This window comes from Mytilus trossulus, chromosome 1 (assembly GCF_036588685.1).
Source record: "Mytilus trossulus isolate FHL-02 chromosome 1, PNRI_Mtr1.1.1.hap1, whole genome shotgun sequence".
NCBI classification, from domain to species: Eukaryota; Metazoa; Mollusca; class Bivalvia; order Mytilida; family Mytilidae; genus Mytilus; species Mytilus trossulus.
The window spans coordinates 3,295,521-3,318,531 of NC_086373.1; the positions used below are offsets into that span (position 1 = coordinate 3,295,521).

A 23,011-nucleotide genomic window follows, 5' to 3' on the forward strand; every position below is an offset into this window, starting at 1 on the left:
TTAAAACAGCACAGGATAACGTTTTAACTTAATGATAGAACTATTACCTTTATATTATTGGCTAATATATCTTAACCTGAGAATTTAGTTTCTACATTTCTGATCTTCGCATATCAACACTACCACTCTAACACGGAGCAACTCAAACAAAAAATGGCGCCACATGTTTAGGTATTTTAATCAAACATTTTATACATTAGTTTTGTTTAAAAATTGTCCGATTTCTCTTGTTATAGAGTTATTGCATTCTTATATGTTTTAAATAATTATCAATTAGTCATAACTTCATAGGGTAATATGATAAAGTCAAAGTGCATTCGGAATTAAGGCAACTGACTCATAAAGAACAAAACATTCTCTTTGTTGAAATCAGCGAATAAACTCTAGCTTATTATATCAAAAGTATCTGGGATTGGCGTGAAGTAAAATATACAATAGAATTTAAAGTGTCCCTGTGTAAACTGAACTGAGTTTATCATATCTTTTTCCAAAAAGTGTGTATTTGAACGCTCGTTTCATCTTTAACATAGGTTCTCAAATTTACAGGTCATTTAAATCATAAAAAAGAACAGCTGTTAATTGAAAATTGTAAGTTGGTCATTAATTTTACTTTTTATTTAAGTACATTTATATATTAATATATGTTATAATTCGATAATATATGTATTTACACATCAACCAAGTATGTTTATAAATACATTATTTAGTTAAAAGCAATCAATCTTACATTAAAATACAAAAGATTATTTTTAAATTGCATATACAGAAGGTTCAATTGGCTTAAATTCGATGCAATATGTGCATTCGTAGATCGAATTAAAACATATTTTGTTAGATGCAGCACAACAATGGTCAGCAATTAATATGTCAGAAGTCGCAATGAAAAGCAAAAGTCCATTGTTAAGCCATTCTGTAAGTAAATTACATTTGGAAAATATCGAAAAGCATGACAGGTTTTATTATTTTATTTTCAAATGTCTTTTGTAGTGAGAAAATGTATAGATGGACAATTTTATCGTTCATTTTGTTGAGTGCCAGTATGTTTGAAGCATCCAAGGTAATGAGGTTTTGGTATTGTAGTTGAATGTTATTTAAAAGTACTAGCAATAACCATGATAACATCTACAAACTTTATGGTAATATTTTATGCAAAGCACCAAATTTCGTCATTCACCTTAAAAAAAATAACCAAACCCTTAAAAACAGACTTTTTCATATGGATATAGTGACGATACTTTGTCAGGTCATTCAAGCTGTCATTTTTTAGAATAAACATTGATTCACTAATAGTATCTTTGCATTTAAAACAACCACATTTGTCGCAAGGTTACGAAATTTCCCTTTTATCTTACTGACTGATAATTCCTTTTCGAACCGCAGTAGATTGATATCAACAGTCATCGCTAGAAACTAAGGGCGCACGTACCGTTATCAATGAAAACATCAACTTCGTCCCAGGCAATATAGCGATACCTAAGCAGCTAAATTGCGAAAAATCTATCTCGTTAAAATTATCAACGATGATATATAATTATTCTAATCAGTTGTTGGCAGATTCGGGTTGCAATAATCTCATACATTTAACGATTTTACAACGGATCGGATTGTGCTTCAAATTTATATGATGAATACATATCCTACAATCATTTTCTAGTAGTCCTTTGTTGATTTTTGTATCATTTTTTTCTTATTCTGTTTTCTGACACCAGACTTCTTTTGAAATGATAATAGAATTGAGAATGGAAATGGGGAATGTATCAAAGAGACAACAACCCGACCATAGAAAAAACAACAGCAGAAGGTCACCAAAAGGTCTTCAATGTAACGAGAAATTCCCGTTTTATTCTGTTTTCTGACACCAGAAACTTCTTTTGAAATGAGTTTTAATGTGCATATTGCTGTGTGTGTATATTTTACAATGGCTTCATGTGTAGGGGAAGTGGTGAGATCTAACAAAATACGTACAACCCCGCTTTATTGTTTCGCCTATCCTAAGTCAGGAGCCTCTTGCCTTTGTTAGTCTCGTATGATTTTTTTTTTAATTCACTTAATTGTTCACTGAACTTGAGTATATGTTTGTAAAGGGGCCAGCTAAAGCCACACCCGAATTCGGAATTTATCAAATATAAATTCTTGTATGTACAAAAAAAGGAAGAAAGATAAAAAAAAAAAAAAAAAAAAAAAAGGAATACTGAACTTCGAGGAAAATTCAAACTGATTTGAGAGAATGAAAATTCACATGTTACATTTAAATCAATTATAGAACGTAAACTATCATCAGCCGATTTATGACTTTTAAACACCGGGATACTACTTTTACCTTTATTTATCATAATGATGCAAAATTTAGGTACGACAAGCATGTCAAAAACTCTTTCATTTCATGTACAGTTGGGTGCAGACCAAGCATTACATAAAGTAAACGCAAGTTAACGCCGCGTGCACATATTTCGTTAGTTAACTACAGAGCTTATGTTTGTATTTAATGTAACCCGACTTAAAATAAAATTTCTTATCTTAAATCTTATCTATCTTAATTTCCCGTTTACTAGTAAACGCCCGTTTACTATAATTACGTTAACGCGGTCGAAATGGAAATTTCTAATGTCAACCCGAGTAAATGGGCGTTTACTTTGTGTCCGTTTAGTCAGTAGTAAACTGGCGTTTACTTCAGAATTCGTTAAATTTATTTTTACGTGCACTTAAAAGTAAACGGGCGTTTACTACAGATTTTAAAAGTGTATTTTAACGTGCACTTGAAAGTAAACGCGCGTTTACTTTTCGCGTTAGCTGATTGGCTAAATTTAGAAATAAACTTCAAGTTCATTTGTTCATTTATTTTATAAAAACGACTTTTAGTCTTTGTATTTTACGTATATATGTGTTTTAAACCAGAACAATTACAAAACTCTTTTAATTCGAATATTGATTTTATTCAATCACACACAATCAGTTGCATTAAGTCCATTATTTTTACTAATTAGCAGATTTTCTATATTTTCTTTTCAAAAGTTACATGTACAAATATCGATACGGAAAGAAAGGTTATCCGAGACGTCGGGAGAATATTTTTATATGATGGGATATAAACATCATGGTTTACGTTGTTTCGTTCCCCATTTATAATTGTCTCTTCGAATTCCTAATTATAACTCGGAGCATTTAATACACAAGTAATAGCTTTTCTAAAAAGCTTGCCGTATTTTAGCTGATTATATTGAGATCAGTGGTTTGTGAGTAGTTTATTTTTATTGGAATATTGCACTTCAAGCAATATGAAAACATAGCGCTTTTTTCTACTAATATGTCATTTTTTGTTGTATTATTGGTGGACCTGTGTTATAATGGAAGGAGACTTAATAAAATTGAGAATGGAAATGGGGAATGATATTATAATAAAATGTATTCTGTGTCTATAATCAACTTGATAAAATAGCATATAACGTAAACATACTTTTGAGGATTACTACTTGACAAAATGGACAACAACAGAAGGTAGTGGCGAATCCAGAGGGGGGCGTAGAGGGCGTACGCCCCATCCCCCCTTTTTTTTTTTTTTTTTTTAAATGTTTAATCATACTAGACTATGTGAACTTCACCATTTCCTGTGTACTCTATTATTTAATTTTTATGCGACAATTCTTTACTTAAGAACATATTTTTCGCCATAATTTACTGATTGTCAAAGTCTTGTGATTCGCTATGGTGGAGTTGACCAGTGCTTCCAAAAAAATTGCTCAGTCATTATGAAATTCAAATTACAGTAACACGTGATTGCTTAAGCTGAGGATGACAATCATGACACCTTCAAAGCGACAAAAGTTTGAACAAGAACATATTGACTTCTAATTCACTATTCCACCAAACAGGAAGTAATACTCTATAGACTATAACACTCTCATGAAAAAAGTTCCAAGGCAATATTATTTACCTACAAAAACATGTTTAACCCCAAACGCCATTGTCATGATTGATATGGACTATATAGAATTGCTGTTGGTGTGAACCAAGCTTTGTGTTGAAGACCAAAATACAACCTTTAATAGATTACTTTTATAAATTGTGAGTTGGATAGACATGATAGACAGTTGACTTTGGTACTTACATGTATATGAGATCCAGTTATATCTAACATCAAGATTGAGAACACATTTGTTTGTAATAAATTTAAAACATATTTAATTCTGTAATATCTGATAATATGTATCAGTTATTTGTGATTTTTAATTATATGTACTGGTACTCTCTGGTAATGCCAGTATCAGCATGATTAGTTGTGATTAAAAAAAATTGGGCAGTTGTCATGTGTAGGTACACCACATGTGGATCTTCTTTCCCCTCTCATTTATAAAATTGTGCATGATATTTATCACAGAAACGCACCAGTATTTAGTGAATGAAACAGTCATTTGGCACAACTTTTTGGAATTTTGGGTCCTCAATGCTCTTCAACTTTGCATTTATTTGGCTTTTTTAACTATTTTGATCTGAGCGTCACTGATGAGTCTTATGTAGACGAAACGCGCGTCTGGCGTATAAAATTATAATCCTGGTACTTTTGATAACTATTTACACCACTGGGTCGATGCCACTGCTGGTGGACGTTTCGTCCCCGAGGGTATCACCAGCCCAGTAGTCAGCACTTCGGTGTTGACATGAATATCAATTATATGGTCATTTTTATAAATTGTCTGTTTATAAAACTTTTAATTTTTCGAAAAACTAAGGATTTTCTTACCCCAGGAGTAGATTACCTTAGCCGTATTTGGCACAACTTTTTGGAATTTTGGGTCCTCAATGCTCTTCAACTTTGCGTTTATTTGGCTTTTTTAACTATTTTGATCTGAGCGTCACTGATGAGTCTTATGTAGACGAAACGCGCGTCTGGCGTATAAAATTATAATCCTGGTACTTTGATAACTATTTACACCACTGGGTCGATGCCACTGCTGGTGGACGTTTCGTCCCCGAGGGTATCACCAGCCCAGTAGTCAGCACTTCGGTGTTGACATGAATATCAATTATATGGTCATTTTTATAAATTGTCTGTTTATAAAACTTTTAATTTTTCGAAAAACTAAGGATTTTCTTACCCCAGGAGTAGATTACCTTAGCCGTATTTGGCACAACTTTTTGGAATTTTGGGTCCTCAATGCTCTTCAACTTTGCATTTATTTGGCTTTTTTAACTATTTTGATCTGAGCGTCACTGATGAGTCTTATGTAGACGAAACGCGCGTCTGGCGTATAAAATTATAATCCTGGTACTTTTGATAACTATTTACACCACTGGGTCGATGCCACTGCTGGTGGACGTTTCGTCCCCGAGGGTATCACCAGCCCAGTAGTCAGCACTTCGGTGTTGACATGAATATCAATTATATGGTCATTTTTATAAATTGTCTGTTTATAAAACTTTTAATTTTTCGAAAAACTAAGGATTTTCTTACCCCAGGAGTAGATTACCTTAGCCGTATTTGGCACAACTTTTTGGAATTTTGGGTCCTCAATGCTCTTCAACTTTGCATTTATTTGGCTTTTTTAACTATTTTGATCTGAGCGTCACTGATGAGTCTTATGTAGACGAAACGCGCGTCTGGCGTATAAAATTATAATCCTGGTACTTTTGATAACTATTTACACCACTGGGTCGATGCCACTGCTGGTGGACGTTTCGTCCCCGAGGGTATCACCAGCCCAGTAGTCAGCACTTCGGTGTTGACATGAATATCAATTATATGGTCATTTTTATAAATTGTCTGTTTATAAAACTTTTAATTTTTCGAAAAACTAAGGATTTTCTTACCCCAGGAGTAGATTACCTTAGCCGTATTTGGCACAACTTTTTGGAATTTTGGGTCCTCAATGCTCTTCAACTTTGCATTTATTTGGCTTTTTTAACTATTTTGATCTGAGCGTCACTGATGAGTCTTATGTAGACGAAACGCGCGTCTGGCGTATAAAATTATAATCCTGGTACTTTTGATAACTATTGTCATATTAAATTAAAGTCAGAGGTTGAGTAAGGGTTTTTCTAGGGGCCTGGGCCACCCCTTTTGTAGGAATTTTTTTGTTTTTTTATAGGGCATCACTGAAGCATGACTGAAGTTGGCCCCTTCTTAGGCAGTCAGTGTGTTCCGATTATGAAAATTTCTGGATCCACCACTAAAGTTTGAGCAAAGTTAGATAAACATTTAATTTATGACAAATTATGCTGAAATTTGCACAGATAATGAATAAAAAATCTAGTAAATTAAAGATAGGCACTATTATTAAAAGCTTTCCTTGCTTATTCACAAGGACATATAATATCCTTCATGCTATTCTGATCTGAGTTTTTATTCATACATACATGTAGTCTGATGCTGTTCCAAGTAGTCTTCTCTTTTCTGTTTCTTGAGAGGTATTTGTTTTACCTGTTCAGTCACTGTAAAGTGTTACAATTCATATTTAAACGCAACACATAAATAGTGACCAAAAAGGTACGGCTATCACATGAGAAGCTAGAAAAAAGTAAAATGTATACATTTTAAACATTTTTGTTGGACTATGAAAATGTGGTATATAGATAGATATGCATAGATAGACCATAGAATAAATAAGTAAACAAATTCAATGGAGATGTACATGTAAGATGAATTATGAAAAAAAGAGCCATGGCCAGGGGCCCTAAGCTTGACAGCATTTGGTGTTGAACAGGTAAAATGTTTGCATTGACAATAAATATAGCCTTTGTTAGAGGTGAGCCAGGTGGCCTTTCTCTAAATAAGCTATATTAAACATATGTCTGGGCTAGGTTAAAAAATAAATGAAAATGACTTTGAAAAAATCTAATAGAAATACACCAAATTTGGGAGACCTAGTTCTATTAAAATGTTTGAAATAATAAGAAAGTTGACAAGAACTAAGCTTTTTCAGATAATTTACAGACTATTGAAGTCAGCCTATAATAGACTCTTTGCCTTCTGAAATGTTTGCTTATACACTGTGCTTTCCTATAATGATTTAAAATCAGTGGGATAGTTTTCATGAAGAACACTAAGCGTTCAGGTATTATGACAAGATAAATGTTGTGTTACATGTATCTACCCAAATAAGTAAAATATAAAAATTCTTGACTTCTAAAACCAGTGATTGATCTCTTGATTTACATCTCATCACTCTATGCAGATGCTATGTGAAAAAAAAATTTGACTTACCAGTATGCTTCTATCCATTATTTTGCTTTGAATACACCTTATTGCTACAATACAAATGTATGTATATGTCCGCCATTACAAACTGTACATGTACATTACAAATATTCCATGTAAAAATTTGATGTTTTAATACAAAATATATGATGCCACAATGAATAAGTAATTGTTGTATGACTTTAATGGTTACAGAGGGACAAATTCTCAGGTCAGCTGGGACAATACATGTAAGTAGGGGTGGGGGAGGTGGCAACTTCTCCAGTCATGTTTCAGTGATTCCCTACATAATCAACCAAATAGTAATGTTCATCATGTAAAAATATACTAAGTGAAAGATCTGATGATGTGAATAAATTGAAATCAGACATATCAAATGAAATTTTCAGTGCTTTTGATATATTTATGGGCAATCTGATGAGTTAAGCCTTTTTTGACTGATTTTTATATTTCTTTCTTATGATGTACTGTTATACATGTACCACTGTCCAAGATTAGGGGGAGGATCGGAATCCTGCTAACATGTTTTACCCCGCCACATTATTTATGTATGTGTCTGTCCAAAGTCAGGAGACTATAATTCAGTGATTGTCATTTGTTAATGTGTTACATATTTGTTTTTCGTTCATTTTTTTAATATAAATAAGGCCGTTGGTTTTCTAGTTTGAATTGTTTTACATGTCATATCGGGGCCTTTTGTAGCTGACTATGTTGTATAGGCTTTGATGATTGTTGAAGGCCTTACGGTGACCTATAGTTGTTAATGTCTGTCATTTTGGTCTCTTGTAGACAGTTGTCTCATTGGCAATCATAGACATACATGTACCACATCTTCTTTTTTATAATGACTGCTGATCACCAGTGCCCATACTGGGACTATTATGGTCCAACAACCAGTGGCGGATCCAGAAATTTTCCTAAGTGCAGGCCCACCAAATTTCCCAGAAAAGGATGGCATGCCCCCTGGCCCCCTTCTAAATCAGCCTCATGACAACTCCAAAGAATAAATCATCATGTACGAGTACATTAAAGATCATCAAACTGTCTACCCCACATGCAAACATCTTTTTGGGAGTTAGCTGTGTTGCAAGTTTTTTGGGTTCGAAGGACCGTATAAATGATTGCCTTGGGGCTCATTGACATTGTCAAAATTATATAGGCTGTGCATTAATGTAAAACGCTTAATTATATAATTTGCAACAGCTGACACTATAGTATCCTATAGTGCACTGAAACCCTTGCCAATAACAATACCGTGATGCTTGGTGATCCTTGGTTTAGGCTTCTTTGCACATATTGCTCACCTTGTAATTTTTGTATTCTTCTAAGGGGACGACCATTTGATATTCTGGGGGGGGGGGTGGTGGGGGGGTGGGGGTCCAGGAGGATTTTGAAAATAAATAACTCAGCCTTGATAATCACAAAAATAAATGGTTTGTTCTGTGCTAGTTTGAAAATAAATAACCTGACTTGCAATGTATTGAAAATAAATAACTCAGCAGGTCTATAGCTTCTAGGGCCTTCAGCGGTTCCAAAACCCTTCAAAAAAAATTTTGCCTCGCTTCGCTCGGCAAAAATATCTTTGACAATACTTTTCAAACAGGCTAGGTAAAATCAATCTAAATTAACTTTAATACATGTACTATGACTATGTATGTATGCAATACATGTATATTGCTTGGGAATATAAATGATTTATTATTTTGTGAAGAAAATTATAAAATACTTAAATCTAATTATAGCAATAGTCCTTTATAATATAATTATTACTATGTATATGTGTTTCGATTGTCCTGTATCACTATGTATTATCTTAAAAATGTTTGTATATATATACTGTCCCCTTGTACACTAGTATGTGTCTGAGGTTATGAATGAAATCTTGAATCTTAAAATTTCTGCAGGGGATAATGATCTTTTCTGATTAAATGGTACATTATGACTTGACTCTATATGTTTTATTCATAATTAACAAATACTTAAAAAATTGTATGTTTTCGAATATCATAAATATAGTTGTGAAAATGAATAATCAGTCCCTTGCTTTAATGAAAATGAAAAATCTTGCTTCAATAGTGCAGAAAATGAATAATCTGACCTCTCAGTTTACAAAAATAAATAACCGATCAAAAACAAATCCTCCTGCCCCAAACCCCCCCCCCCCCCCCCCCCCAGAATATCAAATGGTCGTCCCCTAATCAGTATCGTCGGGTTTGTTTATTTACACCAGAAATCAATGAAGCGATGAAAGTGCTGGAAACGAAATTACATCTTCGGTAAATTCCGTGATATTAATATTTTCTAATCAATATGTCAAAGCAATGAAAAATAAATGGTTATTACTTTTATACATAGAGCATACGTTTTGTGTATTTACTATTTAAAATTTAAGCTTTATACGAAGAAATCTTATACAAAAGTATCTCAATCATTTAACCGTTTTAATACGCAGTGTAAAGTGTAAATTATACACATTACTGTTCTATTTTTAGAGAATAGCAATAATACATAAATGTACAGTTTCTTACCAAAATAGCAACATAATTTCAAGATTAAATCATCACATTGTCACATGAGTGTATAATCTACACCAAATTGACAGTTTGTCGTGAGTTATCATCATAACTAATCACTATAGCAAATGAACACTTTATCATAATATGAACCTATAATCTAGTATCATGATTTCAATCCGACCCCACTTACGGACGCGTGGAACATATAATGCATGCCACTCATTAATAGCCAATCAGACGTTTAAATGACCTTCATTTCCCCCAGAATCATTCCGGAAACAGCCACGAAGCAGCCATTAGATAGTATTTATAACCAATGAAATTACAGAAATACCGTAAACAGATTTACCCGAACCTGACGTTTAGCCTCTGACTAATCAAACCGTATCACCATGGTGATACGGTAACATGGTGATACGGTAATTATTTTTCATCGAAATTCACCTTGTTTGCCTTGGATTAACATGATAAGATTTTGTTTTGACAAATGATTAAAAAAACGTAAATTGTAAAGTGTATTGAAAGGGATATCAATAAAGTGTAAAATAAGTATGTACATTTGTACCATCTAGTCAATTTATATGTTCATATGGATATATAACTATAATTTACGCGGCAGCTATATATATTGCTAATATGGTCTATTTGGTTGTAATTCGAGTCAGTCTTAGGTTAGAAAACTACTGAAATTTGTTTCAATATTTTGAATAAAAAATGACATGCTGGCACTCTAAATTGATGCGAACAAAATTTTTGAGTCATAATATTCAAATATTGCTACCTATTTTCTTATACAATCAATCCCTACATGAAAATAAATCTCATTTACTATGCGGCTCTATAGCTTTACATAATAAAATGCTTATATGGTCAGTTTTGGTTGTTGGGGACAAATAATTTTATTATATGTGTCAGTCTGAGATATGAAAACTATTGAATTTTGTGTACGTTTCAATATTTTGAATAAAAAATGGACATGCCGGCACTCTAAATTGATGCGAACAAAATTTTTTAGTTATAATATACAAATATTGCTACCTTTTTTATTATGCAATCAATCCCTACATGAAAACATAACTCATTTACTTTGCGGCTATATAGATTTACATAACAAAATGCTTATATGGACAGTTTTGGTTGTTGCAGACAAATAATTTTATTATATGTGTCAGTCTGAGATATGAAAACTATTGAATTTTGTGTACGTTTCAATATTTTGAATAAAAAATGGACATGCTGGCACTCTAAATTGATGCGAACAAAATTTTTTAGTTATAATATACAAATATTGCTACCTTTTTTATTATGCAATCAATCCCTACATGAAAATATAACTCATTTACTTTGCGGCTATATAGATTTACATAACAAAAGGCTTATTTGGTCAGTTTTGGTTGTTGCTGACAAATAATTTTATTAGATGAGTCAGTCTGAGATATATAAACTATTGAATTTTGTTTTCGATTCAATATTTTCAATACAAAACACACATGCTGACACTCTAAATTGATGCAAACAAAATTTTTTAGTCATACTATTCAATTATTAGTACCTTTCTTATTATAAAATCAATCCTTACATGAAAATATAACTCATTTACTATGCAGCTGTATAGATTTACATAATAAAATGCTTATATGGACAGTTTTGAGTATTGTGGACAAATAATTTTATAATACGAGTCAGTTTGAGGTATGAAAACTACTGTAATTTGTTTACGATTCAATATTTTGAATACAAAAAGGACATGCTGGCACTCTAAATTGATGCGAACAATTTTTTTTAGTCATAATATACAAATATTGCTACCTATTTTATTATGCAATCAATCCCTACATGAAAATATAACTCATTTACTATGCGGCTATATAGATTTACATAATAAAATGCTTATATGGTCAGTTTTGGTTGTTGCTGACTAATAATTTTATTATATGAGTCAGTCTGAGATATGAAAACTATAGAATTTTGTTTTCGATTCAATATTTTCAATACAAAACACACATGCTGGCACTCTAAATTGATGCAAACAAAATTTTTTAGTCATACTATTCAATTATTAGTACTTTTCTTATTATAAAATCAATCCTTACATGAAAATATAACTCATTTACTATGCAGCTGTATAGATTTACATAATAAAATGCTTATATGGTCAGTTTTGAGTATTGTGGACAAATAATTTTATAATACGAGTCAGTTTGAGGTATGAAAACTACCGAAATTTGTTTACGATTCAATATTTTGAATAAAAAAAGACATTCTAGCACTCTAAATTGATGCGAACAAAATTTTTTAGTCATAATATTCAAATATTGCTACCTATTTTATTATACAATTAATTCTTACATGAAAATATAACTCATTTACTATGCACCTATATAGATTTACATACAAGAAAGCTTATATGGTAAGTTTTGGTTGTTACTGACAAATAATTTTATTATATGAGTCAGTCTGAGATATGAAAACTATTGAATTTTGTTTACGATTCAATATTTTCAATACAAAAAACACATGCTGGCACTCTAAATTGATGCAAACAATATTTTTTAGTCATACTATTCAATTATTAGTACCTTTCTTATTATAAAATCAATCCTTACATGAAAATATAACTCATTTACTATGCAGCTGTATAGATTTACATAATAAAATGCTTATATGGTCAGTTTTGAGTATTGTGGACAAATAATTTTATAATACGAGTCAGTTTGAGGTATGAAAATTACTGCATTTTGTTTACGATTCAATATTTTGAATAAAAAAGGACATTCTGGCACTCTAAATTGATGCGAACAAAATTTTTTAATCATAATATTCAAATATTGCTACCTATTTTATTATACAATCAATCCTTACATGAAAATATAACTCATTTACTATGCAGCTGTATAGATTTACATAATAAAATGCTTATACAGTCAGTTTTGAGTATTGCGGACAAATAATTTTATAATACGAGTCAGTCTGAGGTATGAAAACTACTGTAATTTGTTTACGATTCAATATATTGAGAAAAAAAAAGACATGCTAACACTCTAAATGGATGCGAGTAAAAATTTTTAGTCATAATATTCAAATACTGCTAATTTTTCCTTATGCAATCAATTCTTACATGAAAATATATAGATTTACATAATGAAATGCTTATATGGACAGTTTTGTGTGTGGCAAGCAAATAATTTTATTATACGAATCAGTCTGAGGTATGAAAACTACTGAAATTTGTTTATGATTCCATATTTTGAATAAAAAAGGACATTATGGCACTCTAAATTGATGCGAACAAAATTTTTTTGTCATAATAATCAAATATTGCTAGCTATTTTATTATACAATTAATCCTTACATGAAATTATAACTCATTTACTATGCGCCTATATAGATTTACATACAAGGATGCTTATATGGTAAGTTTTGGTTGTTGTGGACAAATCATTTTATTATATGAGGCCGTCTGATGTATGAAAACTACTGAATTTTGTTTACGATTCAATAGTTTGAATTAAAAAAGGACATTCTGGCACTCTAAATTGATGCGAACAAAATGTTTATGTCATAATATTCAAATATTGCTTCCTTTTTTAGCTCACCTGGCCCGAAGGGCCAAGTGAGCTTTTCTTATCACTTGGCGTCCGTCGTCGTCCGTCGTCGTCCGTCGTCTTCCGTCGTCGTCGTCGTCCGTCGTCGTTAACTTTTACAAAAATCTTCTCCTCTGAAACTATTGGGCCAAATCAAACCAAACTTGGCCACAATAATCACCCGGTCAACCAACCAAGATGGCCGCCACGGCTAAAAATAGAACATAGGGGTAAAATGCAGTTTTTGGCTTATAACTCAAAAACCAAAGCATTTAGAGCAAATCTGACATGTGATAAAAATGTTTATCAGGTCAAGATCTATCTGCCCTGAAATTTTCAGATGAATCGGTCAATCGGTTGTTGGGTTGCTGCCCCTGAATTGGTAATTTTGAAGAAATTTTGCTGTTTTTGGTTATTATCTTGAATATTATTATAGTTAGAGATAAACTGTAAACAGCAATAATGTTCAGCAAAGTAAGATCTACAAATAAGTCAACATGACCAAAATGGTCAGTTGACCCGTTTAGGAGTTATTGCCCTTTATAGTCAATTTTTAACCATTTTTCGTTAATTAAAGTAATCTTTTACAAAAATCTTCTCCTCTGAAACTACTTGGCCAAATTAATCCAAACTTGGCCACAATTATCTTTGGGGTATCTAGTTTAAAAAATGTGTGGCGTGACCTGGTCAACCAACCAAGATGGCCGCCACGGCTAAAAATAGAACAAAGGGGTAAAATGCAGTTTTTGGCTTATAACTCAAAAACCAAAGCATTTTGAGGAAATCTGACACGGGATAAAAATGTTTATCAGGTCAAGATCTATCTGCCCTAAAATTTTCAGATGAATTGGTCAATCGGTTGTTGGGTTGCTGCCCCTGAATTGGTAATTTTGAAGAAATTTTGCTGTTTTTGGTTATTATCTTGAATATTATTATAGATAGAGATAAACTGTAAACAGCAATAATGTTCAGCAAAGTAAGATCTACAAATAAGTCAACATGACCAAAATGGTCAGTTGACCCGTTTAGGAGTTATTGCCCTTTATAGTAAATTTTTAACCATTTTTCGTAAATTAAATTAATCTTTTACAAAAATCTTCTCCTCTGAAACTACTTGGCCAAATTAATCCAAACTTGGCCACAATCATCTTTGGGGTATCTAGTTTAAAAAATGTGTGGCGTGACCTGGTCAACCAACCAAGATGGCCGCCACCGCTAAAAATAGAACATAGGGGTAAAATGCAGTTTTTGGCTTATAACTCAAAAACCAAAGAATTTTGAGGAAATCTGACATGGGATAAAAATGTTTATCAGGTCAAGAACTATCTGCCCTGATATTTTCAGATGAATCGGTCAATCGGTTGTTGGTTTGCTGCCCCTGAATTGGTAATTTTGAGGAAATTTTGCTGTTTTTGGTTATTATCTTGAATATTATTATAGATAGAGATAAATTGTAAACAGCAATAATGTTCAGCAAAGTAAGATCTACAAATAAGTCAACATGACCAAAATGGTCAGTTGACCCGTTTAGGAGTTATTGCCCTTTATAGTCAATCTTTAACCATTTTTCATAAATCTAAGTAATCTTTTACAAAATCTCCACTGAAACTACTAGGCCACAATCATCTTTGGGGTATCTAGTTTGAAAAATGTGTCCGATGACCTGGCCATTCAACCAAGATGGCCGCCACGGCTAAAATAGAACATAGGGGTAAAATGCAGTTTTTTGCTTATAACTATGAAACCAAAGCATCTAGAGCAAATCTGACAAGAAGTTAAATTGTTAATCAAGTCAATATCTATCTGCCCTGAATTTTTCAGATGAATTGGACAACTGGCTGTTGGGTTGCTGCCCTCCAATTGTTAATTTTAAAGAAATTTTGCCGTTTTTGGTTATCTTGAATACTATTATAGATAGCGATAAACTGTAAACAGCAATAATGTTCAGCAAAGTAAGATCTACAAATAAGTCAACATGACCTAAATGGTCAATTGACCCCTTAAGGAGTTATTGCCCTTTATATTCAATTTTTAACAATTTTCATTAATTTGGTAAATTTATGTAAAATTTTACCAAATATAGTTCTCTGTTACTAATGGGCAAAGTTCATGATAGATATAATTGTAAGAAGCAAAATCGTTCAGTAAAGTAAGAACTTCAAACACATCACCATCACCAAAATACAATTTTGTCATGAATCCATTTGTGTCCTTTGTTTAATATGCACATAGACCAAGGTGAGCGACACAGGCTCTTTAGAGCCTCTAGTTATTATATAATACAATCAATCTTTTTATCAAAATATAACTCACTTACTATGCGGGCTATATACATGATATAGATTTACAAAATAAATTGCTTATATGGTCAGTTTTGGTTGTTGCGAACAAATAATTGAATATTACGAGTTAGTCTGATGTATGAAAACTACTGAATTTTGTTTACTATTCAATATTTTAAATAAAAAGAAGTTATGGCCGTCAGGCTGATACGACAATTGCTGTCAATTGTATTATATGGTCAATTATGCCATAAAAATACAATTGAATTACTTCTATATAGAATAAGATAACTTGTTAAGAGGTAAATATTGTTAGTTTTAGTTAATGATATCAAATAATATTGTTTTACGAGTCAGTCTGTCTAAGATGAGAAAACTGTTTGATTTAGGTGAGGATTAAATTACATGTATTTGAATAAACATACTTAAACTATTATTTGCGAAGAACAAGAAATTTACTATAATTATTGTTCAATTAAATACAAATGTGTGACATTTTAAAATAACTTTAATCGTCAATATGTCAGGCAGAAATGACCAGTTGGTCAATTTATTTTGATGTTCCTTATCATTTCATATTTTAGGTAAGTGTTTCCAGGTTACGATGACAATCTGCGTTAACAGGCGTTTACTACAAACAGTAAACGCGCGTTTACTTATTTCGAAAATAGAAGACGCGCATATTTCCACGTTAACGCGGAGGTAAACGGGAAAGTAAACGCCCGTTTACTCTTTACAAATTTAGAAGACGCGCCGTTTTTGCGTTAACGCGGAGGTAAACGCGAAAGTAAACGCCCGTTTACTTTTAATGTCTACTGTAATTTCGGAGTTAACGCACAGTTAACGCGGCGTTTACATGAAGTGCACGCGAGTAAACGCCGCGTGAACTGTTTAGGCCCGTTTACATGTAATGCTTGGTCTGCACCCAACTGTATAACATATACATGTATATGTTTGAAAACAAATGAAAAAACTGAATAGTTACTAATGTAATTTTTAAGGTATCAGAAAACGTTTTGAAAGACAATAAAGGTGGGGAATATGACGTCATTGATGTTCAAATTGGCAAGACAGATATTGCAATAATCAAGAAAGATGGTGTTATTGTGGCTGACGAAATTACAAGTGAAAACAAAGTAAGATGACTATTTATTTATCAGATAATTTTTGTTTTATATATTTAAAAAAAAAACATCAATCATAACAGGACTGAACTTAAAAAGGTAAACTCCAATTACTCTTTTCGATGAAATTATTTTTATGAATAAACATACGTGAACACTGTAGCTACATATACTTAAAAATATATGTATTTGTCAACGAAACTGAGTCTTTTAGACGACATAGCTTATAAACTTCTTCCATTGATGTCTTTTGAAATAATGTTAAAATGGTCACTTATATCAAACATGCTTGTTCATTTTCGTTTGTGTGTTTTTAGGAGTATTCAATCATCAAGTACAACGGAACCTGCAATGTTCAGTTTTATGAGGTAAATGTAAATATATGTCAACAAATATTTTGAATGGAAATGAAACTGACCAAACAAGGATTCGCATAATTAAATCCCTTCAAACCAGTTTATTACAGAACTGTGAATGGCAACTCTTTAATTATTTAATTGTGACATTTACGTAATTGGTTTGCAACCAGAGTTTTTTGTTATACATAATATATTTATAGGCAGATGTTGTATGAGTGCAAATGAGACAACTCTCCATCCAAATGCATTGATTCTCGTCCAATGTAAAATTATTATTTTCCCTTCTATCTTTCAAATTACATAGCTTTTCATGCACTATAAAATGCTATTCATGACTGGCCGTTCATTGTAGCTCAATTATGAAAGTGAATGATTTGAACTACTCTATAGAAGTGTCAGATCCTCAAGGCAATTTTAAATGGGAAAGGGCTAAAAAATATCATTAGTACAGTTGTTTGTCAAATTATTATGGATAAAATAATGAGAATAGAGTTTTAAAACTAAAAAAAGCATTTAAAGTTAGCAGGTTAACATTGAAAATAATATTGAATGGTACATTTGCTGACTCTTTGTCCCTAAAAGCTGAAATTGAAAATGCAACCATAGATATGCATATTTCAATACTATCTATATCCTACAGTTTAGTTTTCAAAATTATCTGAAATGGAATACGAAATTCTGATTTCATATCATGTGAGAAGATGCTAAATATATATCATTTAAATCGTTCACTGAATTACAGGACCCTTCAGACGATAAAACATGCCATCAAGCTTTTGAAGATGACGAAAGCATCCCGAATGACACCAAAGCAGAAATCAAAGAAGAATGTGGAGATTTAGATATTGCTTATGTTAAGGCTGTTCATTGTAACGCAGGTATGCTTTTTTAGTTTCAATTTAATAGACTACTTCATGAAATAGTTTTCCAAGAAATGAACTTGTTGAACATTCTCCGTCAATGCATAATATATTTACAACACATGTGTGACAAACAACTATTCAATCGTGCAGTCCCGCAAAAACCAAAAATGTATTTCAAATTCAAGACTCGTTTATATTCGCCGAAGTATTTAGATACAATATAATGGCATCAACTTAATACACATTGACTATAAAATCCTACAAATCAAACTATATACTTAATCACCCAAATCACGAATGGAAAACAACTTTCCTATTGCGGTTGGAACAGCCATTTTCCGGCGAAATCGATAGGTTAGCCTGATTTTAAAGCTAGCAAAAATTATCACTTGTATAACCGTTGTTCCTGGTCTTGTTGCTTGCAAAACTTAGCAATGTACTGCAATGTTGAATATACTGCTACATTGGAAATATTACATTAATTTTCAGGAACTATATTTAGCCATTTTTCTTATATTTACAGAACACGGCATCCAAAAGAGAGCATGTTATTATTATTATTACATTGGTCGGTGTTGCAGAAGGAGATGGTGGAACAAATACAGCTGTTACATCTGCTGGTACAGAACCATTAGATGTTATTGATTTGGAAAATATGAGTGCCTCCTCATACATTCAGTATTTTTGTATAATCGGAACTTTTCTTTTTTTCTGTTTTATATCAAGACTCTTTTGACACTTCTGTGTGGTTTATTATGTAATATATTTGAAAGTGTGTTTGTCAGCACGTCTTCATGGCTTCAGTGTTAGTTATATCAAAAAGATGTTTTAAAGATTTTATTGCGTTTGTTTGAAATGCATAAGTTTATTTCTCAATTGTTATAGCAAATTAAAACCTTACTGAGTAAAAATGGAAGAAGAAAAATACCGATCTCAAAGGAATATTTAAAACAAAAGTGTTAAATAAAATGAAGAAGAACATGTTTGATTAAATTTGGTTTCATATCTATCGAAACCTCTCATTTGTATGGCGTCTTAAACCTGCTTTTTCAGCTAGCTAAACCTCTCATTTGTAAGAAGAATGTTTAACAAATAAATACTAAACGATGTTAATATATTGTTTATTTTTTTTAATGAATACAAAGGGTACGAAGTACAAAAGCGTTCTGTTTTATATCAAGACTTTTTAGACACTTCTGCGTGGTTATTTATGTAATATATTTGAAAGTGTGTGTGTCAGTTCGTCTTCATGGCTACATTGTTAGTTATATCAAAAAGACTTTTTTTAAAGATGTTATTGCGTTTGTTTAAAATGAATAAGATATTTTCTCAAATGGTATAGCAAGTTAAAACCTTCCTCAGGTAAAATCGAATAACAAAAATACCAAACTCAGAGGAAAATTTAAAACAAAAGTGTTAAATCAATTGATGTAGAAAAAGATTGATTAAATTTGGTTTCATATCTATAGACCTCTTATTTGTAAAACCCATTAACACCTGTTTTATAGCTAGCTAAGCCTCTCATTTGGAAGTTGAACGTTTAATTTAAACTATTATTCTTACCTTTAACAAATAAATACTAAACAATGATAGTCTTTTGTTCATTTCTATTTAAAAAATAAAACAGTTAAGGAGAATACTCAAACAACTGAAAATTTGTATGATATAAAAAAAATAATCATATGTGGTATGATTGTCAATGAGACAACTCTTTACAAGAGACAAAAATGACACAGACTTTAACAATTATAGGTTGCCGTACGGCCTTCAACAATGAGCAAAGCCCATACCGCATAGTTATTTATGAAGGGCTCCGAAATGACAATATAACACAATTCAAACGAGAAAACTAATGTCTTATTAATATGAAAAAAAAATAAACATGAAAAAATGAACGAAACACAAATATGTAACACATAAACAAACGACAACCACTAAATTACAGGCTCCTAATTTGGGACAGGCATATACATACATAATGTGGCGAGGTTAAACATGTAAGATGGATCCCAACACTCCCCCTGACTTGGGACAGTGGCATAATAGTACAACATAAGAACGAACGTTAAAGATCAGTTGAAAAAGGCTTAACTCATCAGATGGACAAAAAAGTGAATGTGGCCAGGTTCTTGTACATCCCAACAACAACAAAAACACTAGGGGCTGATCTGAGAGTACTCACAGTTAACTGACGGCTATTTCCAAGCCCCTAATAATGAATTAAACATCATGCATCTCAATCTATACATATCCAACATCCAATTGATTAAGTGTAAAGACGTCATTAACAGTCAGAGAAAAAAACATGACCTTGTTGAATGCCAAGATACCGGTATCGACAGATTGTAGATCCATGGATGTGTTTATGTTATACAGTAATACAATACTATTTTACTCGTGGTTTTCTAAAACATTAAACATCAACATTTTGCAATTAAACCAGACAAAAAAGATCAAGAAAAAACATACAGCGATAATTATGACCGAAATTACAAACCATATCAAACAAGCTAAGAGGCATGATTATTATGTATCCACTCAAAGCACCAAAAACTGCTAATGAATTTATATTGTATCAAAACAGATTGGATCTTTCATCCTTATCAGCTTCCCTATTTCAAACAACTAGTAACATCGAAATTTAAAAAGCCGGTTTTAATAACTGGTCTGACTTCATAAATATCATAACATCATAGCATAAGATCAGGCCTGTGACCATTATATTGGAATATAATGCATTACATTTCAATTACTTCGTGATTCATCCGTTACAATTAAAAATTAAAATTACATTTTTTTTCAAATATGTAATGCATTACATTGATATTACTTTGCCTGTGTAATGCATTTCAGTACACATTTCTTTTTCAATATAAAAACTTAATACATTTCAAAAACAGATTTTTATAATAAAATGATAAATATTACAGGAGTTTATGTACATACTAGTATATGGACAGTGTTATTGACATATATAGACTTCAAATACTGGTGAATTAACGTGTTCATTGCACTGTATAATCATAAGTGTTTCAAAGGAGTTGTCATTAAGAGAACAGGGATCAGGTCTGTACACCTTTCCGGAAATGGCTAAATACATGATAGCTGTATTAGCCAAAGAAGACAGGCGCACTGAATTTGACTTACAGTATTCCAGTGGATTGATGGACATTTCTTCACATGACCGTCACTGATGAGTCTTATGTAGACGAAACGCGCGTCTGGTGTACTAAATTATAATCTCGATACCTTTGATAACTTCCCCACAAACGAATGTCAACATCAGGTACTAAACCAGACCTGTGTCTACTCTTTGATGGAGTAATATTAGACATGAAACTGAAAAAGTCAATGAAAATGAAAATATCAAATCTATGTTTTTTTCTGTATATTAACTACTTAAACTGTATATAAGCCACTAAAACACACGAATCACGAATATATGCATATATATATATAGGTGGAGCAATTGTTTGTACGTTCCAAAAGAAGAAAAGCATAGCTCACAGACTTGATTAAGCAAAGGGGTTCATTATGTTCAGTAATATGTCAAAATAAACAAATACAATTTTAGCACTAAATCATATTTCTTAATTATAATCTGCGACTAGGTGAGTGTCCCCATTGAGCCAACCATTTCTGATCTGAAACTGTCATTCTAATCTGGTTTTGATTATTTTAGTCTATAAGTTAAATGTAATGACTGCCAATTGTTAATTGTGGAGCAGGATCTGCTTATCCGTCCGGAGCGCATAAGTTAACCCCTAGTTTTTGGTGGGGTTCGTGTCGCTTATTCCCTTAGTTTACAATGTTGTGTAATGTGTTCTGTTTGTCTTTCTAATTTTTAGCTGTCGTTGTCAGTTTATTTTCGATTTGTGAGTTTGACTGTCCTTCTGGTATCTTTCGTCCCTCTATTTTAATTGAAAAATGTACTCAATGCGATCAATTTAGTATTGTTTAGATCAATTGAGTACAGATGAAAAAGATATGTTAAGTTTATGTACAGACTGTTTAATTATAATTCATATAACATGTACCATCAACATCATACGGATTTATCTTAAAAGAAAATGAACAGTTAAGATTGCAAGTAAAGTTTCTGAACAATACTATTCGCCTTTGTAGATAAAAGTTAGGATCAAAATGACTGTTTAAGTCTACAATTCATGTACTAGTTATTTGACTTATATCCTCAAAAACCACACAAAAGAAAAGAAAGAATAACAAAACAGTAATATAACTAATCGTGGTTACAAATGTAACTTCTTAAATTTGCAAGCTTTTATCACTGGCGTCAACAAGATGATCGTAACTGCAATTACGATCATCCCAATATGGCGGACACAAATATAGGGATACTTAAGAAGACTGATTTCTCCACCTTAGCAGCTTATTTTCAGATTTGTTTTATATCAAGAAAAATCTTTATAAGCATTGCCATTAAATGTGTTTTTAATAAATTATAGAAAAACAACCAGAAGAACAAAAATCGAGATTCAAGAAATCACGATGATGATCGTAACTTCGTCTATAGATGATCGTAAAAAGTAAAATCACAAAAATACTGAACTCAGAGGAAAATCAATACGGAAAGTCCATAATCACATGGCAAAATCAAATAACAAAACTAGTTTTTATAAAAAGATAATCGTTACTCGAAAAAATGAAAACAAATATTTTAAAAAAGAAATGACATAAGGGGATTAGCAGACTTATATGCAAATGTCCTCAATATTATTTTATTATGAGTAATTTAGTTAACATTCAAAATGGATTTACGTTGATATGAAGTTGACATAATAATCATTACTGATGAAGAATACAGGCCAAAACTGTCACTGAATAAAGTAAAGTAAGGCATAAAGATACATTATTTTGATGACTTTCTAATGGTTTTAAATTGTTGTCTGGCCTTATTTTTTCTAAATCCAACTATGACTATAAAACATTGGTATACTATAGAGGTGGACTTAGATAGAGGGTCAAGGTGCTCGCATGACCTTTTTTGTGGGGAAAGGAGTAGGTCCGCGGTAAGGGCCGATTTTGCCCTCAAATTTCAGGTTCATCTGATCCAACATATTAGACACTTTT

General features: G+C 31.9%; 1 protein-coding gene across 1 annotated transcript; it reads left to right on the top strand.

The window, feature by feature from the left end:
- Window positions 1-552: 552 nt before the first annotated feature.
- Window positions 553-18,574, top strand: LOC134706261 (uncharacterized). Its single transcript, XM_063565033.1, has 6 exons — window positions 553-588; window positions 988-1,057; window positions 16,576-16,710; window positions 17,016-17,066; window positions 17,800-17,935; window positions 18,444-18,574. Exons 2-6 carry the CDS (start codon window positions 995-997, stop codon window positions 18,563-18,565), a joined length of 507 nt encoding a protein of 168 aa, XP_063421103.1. The 5' UTR covers window positions 553-588; window positions 988-994; the 3' UTR covers window positions 18,566-18,574.
- The last annotated feature ends 4,437 nt before the right edge of the window (window positions 18,575-23,011 follow it).

Excerpts from the sequence above, each read along its gene's own strand:
- LOC134706261 (XM_063565033.1), top strand. The coding sequence starts at position 995 with ATGTATAGATGGACAATTTTATCGTTCATTTTGTTGAGTGCCAGTATG. Across the intron at positions 1,058-16,575 it reads GTATGTTTGAAGCATCCAAG|GTATCAGAAAACGTTTTGAA; the intron begins GTAATGAGGTTT and ends GTAATTTTTAAG. Across the intron at positions 16,711-17,015 it reads AAATTACAAGTGAAAACAAA|GAGTATTCAATCATCAAGTA; the intron begins GTAAGATGACTA and ends GTGTGTTTTTAG.